Source organism: Sebastes fasciatus, chromosome 7, assembly GCF_043250625.1.
Source record: "Sebastes fasciatus isolate fSebFas1 chromosome 7, fSebFas1.pri, whole genome shotgun sequence".
In the NCBI taxonomy this organism is placed as follows: domain Eukaryota; kingdom Metazoa; phylum Chordata; class Actinopteri; order Perciformes; family Sebastidae; genus Sebastes; species Sebastes fasciatus.
The window spans coordinates 30,495,254-30,502,016 of NC_133801.1; the positions used below are offsets into that span (position 1 = coordinate 30,495,254).

A 6,763-nucleotide genomic window follows, 5' to 3' on the forward strand; every position below is an offset into this window, starting at 1 on the left:
ATTATCCAATATTATAATATACATTATTCTGAAATGGGTCATTCTACGTAATAAGTAGGCCTACTTTTACTTTTGGTATTTAAATTATATTTTGATGCTAATACTTTTGTACGTTTACTTCAGTAGGCTAACATTTTTAATGCATGGCTTTTACTTGTATTAAAGTAGTAGTACCACAGTGCAGTGGTGGAAAGTAACTAAGTATGTTTACTCAAGTACTGCTGTACTTAATTTTAAATTTAAGGTACTTGTACTTGAGTATTTTATTCTCATGCCACTTTCTACTTCTACTCGACTACAGAGGGAAATCTTTTGCTTTTTACTCCACTACAATTATTTGACAGCTTTAGTTACTTTACAAATTCAGATTTTTACAAGTGCAGCTGAAAAGATTAGTCGATAAATCGATTGACAGAAAATGTATTTGCAACTACTTTGATAATTGTTTGATAAAAGTTTCTTGGTGCTTTTCAAATGTGAGGATTTTTGTTTTTATTATTATTATTTTGAGGTTTGGACTGTTGGTGTCACTTTGGGCTCTGAGTAATTGTGACAGCACTTCTCATTATTTTTGGAATTTTTATAAACCAAACAATCAATCGATTAATGGAGAAAATAATCAGTAGATTGATCGTTAATAAAAATAATCATTAGTTGCAGTCCTATACAAAATATTAAAAAATTAGCTCCACCTCAATAGACTACAACAGTACAATTCTGCTTACATTATTGCGAGTAATAATAATCTAATGATATATAATATATAATGGTAGGCACAGGGGACAATTTTCTGCATTGAGTACTATACATTGTCCTGATTATACCTTCATACTTTAACATTTTCAATGCATGACTTGTAACAGAGTATTTTTACAGTGTGGTATTAGTACTTTTCCTTAAGTAAGAATTCTTCCTCCATCACTACTTGTGTGCAAAGTGAAAAAAAACTATTAACAGACAGTGTACCATTTTATTTGAGATCCTCCTTTTACAGTTGTCTTCACATCTAATGTACATGAACCATAAAAGTGATTTACAGTGTAAATACAACATGACGTGTCCATGAAACTGTAGGGGCAGACACTCTTAAAAATGATCCAATAATATGATTCAATGTTAGTTTGTCTTTGTTGTTCATTTCTGGCCTTCAATCAAGTGCAAATTATTATTTCTATATCATCTAGGGTCACTCACAAATTGATGCATTGAAATGAAGAATGGAAGTCAGACCTTCCTAAGTGCTTAAGGTCAATGAAGATCACTGAAATAAAAAGATAAAGTAATATGCTGCCTGAAGCTGTTATAAAATATATTATCTTCAAGGATGTCATTTTGTTGTACATTTTTATATACAGCCAACTTTATAATGAACATGCAAGATCAACCATAGAAATACACCATGAATATCATAGCAATCCCCCTTTACAACTAGTTGCTCAAAACATGAGCTAAGGACAGCACCCAAATCCATAGTGCACCGATATGTTATATATCCACCTCTTCCACCCAAATTAATGGACTGGGAATAGTGTGTGAAGCAGGGCTGTTATCATACTGTACATATGGCAGTACTATGTTTGTTCACACACAGACCAACAAACAGGGTCACGTCATATAGTAAAGAACTAAGTCAGTCACTTTTTGGTGGGAAGAGGAAAGGACAGCAGTTGCCTGTTGATCTCTCTGAGCTGAGCATCTAGAGTCTCTGTGGTTAGCGTCAGTTCTCCTATTTGAGTCTGTAGGCTTGTGATGGTCTCGTTGTGCTCCTCCTCTTTGAGGCGAGAGTTAGCCGCCTGCCTGCTGTACTCCAGCACCATACATCCACCGCCAATGAGGAAGATGATTGCCTCCCCCAGCAACTCTGCACCCAGCTCTGCAGCCGAGTCCTCATTCAGCGGCTTAATGGTGGCGCCCCGAAAGCCCATGATCCGCATCTTCGTTCTCATCTCAACCCAGTGGTAAACTGTGAGGACAAAGAGCAAACGGTAGACAGTTCCAGTTAGACTTTCAATATGATCTTTGGATGTTGCTCACATTTGCACTTATGCTGCAGATGGTCTCAAAGTGAACAGTTTGAAATGCAAGTGAGAATGCAACGACATGCATGTGTTCATATACAGTTTGTATACAGTTTGCAATGTGCGATTGACTTTGTAGTGAGCTTAGAGCACACTAAACCTCTTAAGCACAGTTTGTTGCTATTAATTCAAATACGTCAGGAAACATTTTACACAAGATAAGATAAGATAAGATAAACCTTTTTTAATCCCCAGCAGGGAAATGCGGTTGTTGCAGCAGCACAAGGACAGCAATACAGATAAATAGAGAAAGTAAAACAACGAAATAACAAGAGGTATATAACACTAACATAAGAATAAAACACAAAATAGAATTATATAAGAGCATTGGAGACAAAAGTGACAAGTTAAAGTGACAGTAGAGTGATTAATGACGCAAAAATCAGTATAGAATAAAATGGTAAATTATGATATAGTATGGGCTATGAGATAGAAGGTGAAAGGTAGTAAAATAGTAGAACATAATATATATAGTATAGTGTACTATACTATATATATTATGTTCAATATGATATAGAATAGAATATCAAATATACCACGGTATGGTATGGATATAAAAATACAATGTCTTAAAGGCGCCTTGGTGCCTTTGTCCACGTTTCCATGTTATTGTCCAAAATATTCTAGCATTGACAAAGAGCTCAGTAAACACTTTAATTTAGTGTGAATAGTGCAAATCTTTTGAAAATGAATGCTGACTAGTTAGAGGTAGGTAAGGCTAAATAGCACTGTATACAATTAGCTTTACCTTGTTATTTTGGTTGTGTTTAGTACGACTGAACTGGCAAATGTGTCTCAACAACAGAGCATAGCAGCTGGTTAACAATGGTTCATATTGAGGGGCAAAAGCCATTCAGACTGATGTCCTGTCCTGACAGTAAAGCAAAGGCTTCATGCAACTAGCTCAATGACACACAAGACCCGCCCTCTTCGAGTTTACTTGGCTGCCATTGGTCAACCCGATGAACCCATGAAGATGATTGGATAAGCCGTCTTGACAACTACAATCTGATTGGTTGTCGCAGCCCTCCTGGTTTATCCCTCGTCCGGGTGTCTGACACCTACAATCTAGCGGTCACAGGTAGCCGTTAGCTCGGTTACTCACTCTGAGCCGGCGGCAGACAGATGTACGTCTTGAAGAACTCGCTTCTCCGGGCTCCCGCCTTTATTTGGTTCGCTACAGGCTTGCTCATCTGCCTCACTCCGAGGTAGAGGAGCTTGGCGATGGGGAAAGCACCGACTACCATCTTGGCGGAAACAGTTGACCAGCGTAGGGCGGGGAACGTGGAGGTGACGTCATGACGTTATATGATTGACAAGTCAGTCACACACCCGCCCACGTGTTTATGACGTGTGCAGTTCAGAAGGAAAACAGCATTATATTATAGATTTTTTGTCATTATTTCACATTCACAAAAGTACACAGAAAGATTTTCTGTACATTTATAAATTCTATAAAGCTTTTATTTATTTATTTTATAAATGAAATGCAACAGTAGGCTACATACAAACTATTCAGCACTCAACAAACCTCTATAGGCTATGTAAACTGTAAAATTATGGGAACTGCTGAACCCTTATTTATACTTTATGTCTTTTTCTTTTTTTATACTTTATTTATCCCTTAATCCAACTGGCATATTTGTATTGTTAATGCACATGCAGGTCTGCAATAACAATTATTTATATATATATATATATAAAAACTGGGAAAATAAGTCCGAAAAATTGTGTTTGGTCGATTATTTCTCTGTTGTTACAATGCTAATTGGCATTGTATTTTACATTGTTGGAAAGCCTGTTTATTTACCTTCACAATGATGTCCAGCTTGTAAGAATCATGCATTTGTGGGATGAGCTGCACAGCTGATTACGTGGGTAGCGCCCAAGAAAAATTTGCCAAAATGCTCTGCCAATGGTGAACAGTGTATTCTCCTGTTGGTACTGACTCTTGTTTTGAGTTGTTTGGTGGATTAGATGATTGAGCTCTCTATCAGTAACAAGGAACAAACAAGACATATTGGCTATTTTACACTTTATTCATTTAATACACCATCAGGAGCCTCAGTAGCGGTGGAAGATCCATACGCAGCCACAACAGCCTGGCACCTCCTCCTCATGCTGGTCACCAACCTGGTCACACGTTGCTGTGGGATGGCGTTCCATTCCTCAACCAGGATTCGTTGCAGGTCAGCCAGCGTGGTTGTGTTGGTCACTCTAACACGTACAGCACGCCCAAGCTGATCCCACAAGTGTTGAATTGGGTTGAGGTCTGGACTCTCGGCAGGCCGTTACATTCTCTCTACTCCCACATTGTGGAGGTAGTCTGTGATAACCCTGGCTCTGTGGGGGCGAGCGTTGTCATCTTGGAGGATGAAGTTAGGTCCCAGATTGTGGAGATATGGGATCGCCACTGGCTGCAGAATCTCATCCCGATATCTCACTGCATTGAGATGGCCTTCAATGATGACAAGCCTTGTTTTGCCAGTGAGGGACATGCCGCCCCACACCATGAAAACTGCCCCCACCAAAAGCTGTTACTCCATCGGTGCAACAATCAGCATAGCGTTCTCTGCGTCGTCTCCATACTTTGACCCTGCCATCCAACTTTTGCAGACAGAACCTGGACTCATCACTGAACATGACATTCCCCCACATGTTCAGGTTCCATTGTCTGTGTTGTCGACACCAGCGCAAACGGGCCTGACGGTGAAGGGCAGTCATTGCAGGCTTCTTGGTAGCCTTTTGAGCTCTGAGATTGGCTGTGTGCAGTCTGTTCCTGACCGTCTGATCAGAGATCTGTTTGCCATAACGTCCTGCAAACCTTGCCGGCAAATCTCTAGAAGACAGCCTACGGTTCCTCAGTGTTGTAAGGGTGATGAACCGGTTTTCCTGGGGTGTTGTCTTCCTAGGACGCCCACTTCATGGTCTGTCTTTTACATCACCGGTTTCACGGAACTTGGCCTTCGGTTTGGAGATGGTACCAGGGCTGACTCCAAATAATGCTGCAACTTGGTTTTGCGGAACACCAGCCTCAAATTGCCCTATCGCATGGGCCTTATCAAGATTAGATAAACGTGGCATGCCGATGCTTGGAGCAGACACCAAATTATCACTTTAGTAGGGCGCAGTACCTAGCAGGCCCCATGCACACAGGTGCACCTGGAGCTCAAAACAAGAGTCAATACCAACAGGAGAATACACTGTTTACCATTGGTAGAGCATTTTAGCAAATTGTTCTTGGCCGCTACCCACATAATCAGCTGTGCTGCTCATCCCACAATTGCATGATCTTTACAAGTTGGACATCATTGTGAAGGTAAATAAACAGGCTTTCCAACCATGTAAAATACAATGCCAATCAGCATTGTAACAACAAAGAAATAATCCACCAAACACAAGTTTCTGAACTTTTTTTTCCAAGTTAAAACGCCCACATGCGCAAGTAACAAGACCAATCCTTTATTATGTGACTCACCTTTTAAATAATGTGAACTTACGCAAATTTAAAGAACCTAGGTTGACACTTACGTTTCATTGGAAGAGTTCCATTTCATTTCACAATCGGTGATGCAGTGATACTGTAATATTGGGTAATGGGTAATGTTAGGTAATGATCTTTGTCTGACTTTAACACCAGCATTGATGAGAATAGAATGACATAGGCCTATTGATCATTTTCCTAAATGGCAGTGGTGGAAGAAGAACTAAAGTATAAAAGTTAAAAGTTGGCCTACTCATTTTGCAGAATGGCCCATTTCAGAATAATATTGTGTTATTGTATTATAATAATAGATGCATTAATGCGTTCATCACTTTAATGTTGCAGCTGTTAAAAGAGGGGCTTATACTGCCAGGTAGTTTGTGAATTTCATCAATGGATCAAAGTCTTATCAATATCTATAATATTACATCATAATTTATTTGTTGATTACATTTTGTATTATGAATTTGAATCTGCAAAGTAACTACTAAACCTAACTAAATGTATCAAATAAATGTAGTGGAGAAAAAAGTAACTACAATATTTGCCTCTGAGATCCAGGGGAGTAGAAGTATAAAGTAGCAGGAAATGGAAATACTCAACTAAAGTACCTCAAAATTGTACTTAAGTACAGCACATGAGTACTTAGTTACTTTCCAATACTGCTAAACGGTCCTATCTGGTATAGGCATTAAAGGGGAACTACGTCCATTTTCAAAATTCATACATGTTATTATGGTCAAAGACAGTCCAAAAAATACTAGCAAACATGAACTCTCTCCTATAAATCCAAAGACTAGAGTGCTAAAACTCAAACTTGTGATGTTATAGGGTATAAAGTGTGGAGCTGCTCCATAGACAATGAATAGGGAGAGATGTTCTAGATGACACTGAGCGCACCCAGGGGAATATACCCAGGGTTATATGGAGTATATGGGTTCATTTTCTGTTTCACAACTGAGAACACTAGAATAAAGTTAATTTGGGTATAAAAATTGTGCATAGTTAAATAAATAAATAAATACATGCATAAACACATAAATCAATACATACATTTAAAAGGAAATATAAAATAAATGCAAAAAGTATATAAATAATAAATGCAAAGATAAATACATAAATGAATAAATAAATAAATAAAAAAATGTGTCAGTTAAACAGAAGAATAAATAAATGAGGGAATTAATACAAAGGTAAAACA

General features: G+C 38.4%; 1 protein-coding gene across 1 annotated transcript; it reads right to left on the reverse strand.

Moving 5' to 3' along the window:
- Positions 1 to 956: 956 nt before the first annotated feature.
- On the reverse strand, positions 957 to 3,370 carry opa3 (outer mitochondrial membrane lipid metabolism regulator OPA3). The gene is made up of 2 exons (XM_074640254.1): positions 3,184 to 3,370; positions 957 to 1,963 (listed from the first exon to the last, which is right to left on the reverse strand). The coding sequence occupies exons 1-2, from the start codon at positions 3,323 to 3,325 to the stop codon at positions 1,635 to 1,637; spliced, it is 471 nt and encodes a 156-aa protein (XP_074496355.1). The 5' UTR covers positions 3,326 to 3,370; the 3' UTR covers positions 957 to 1,634.
- Positions 3,371 to 6,763: the final 3,393 nt, after the last annotated feature.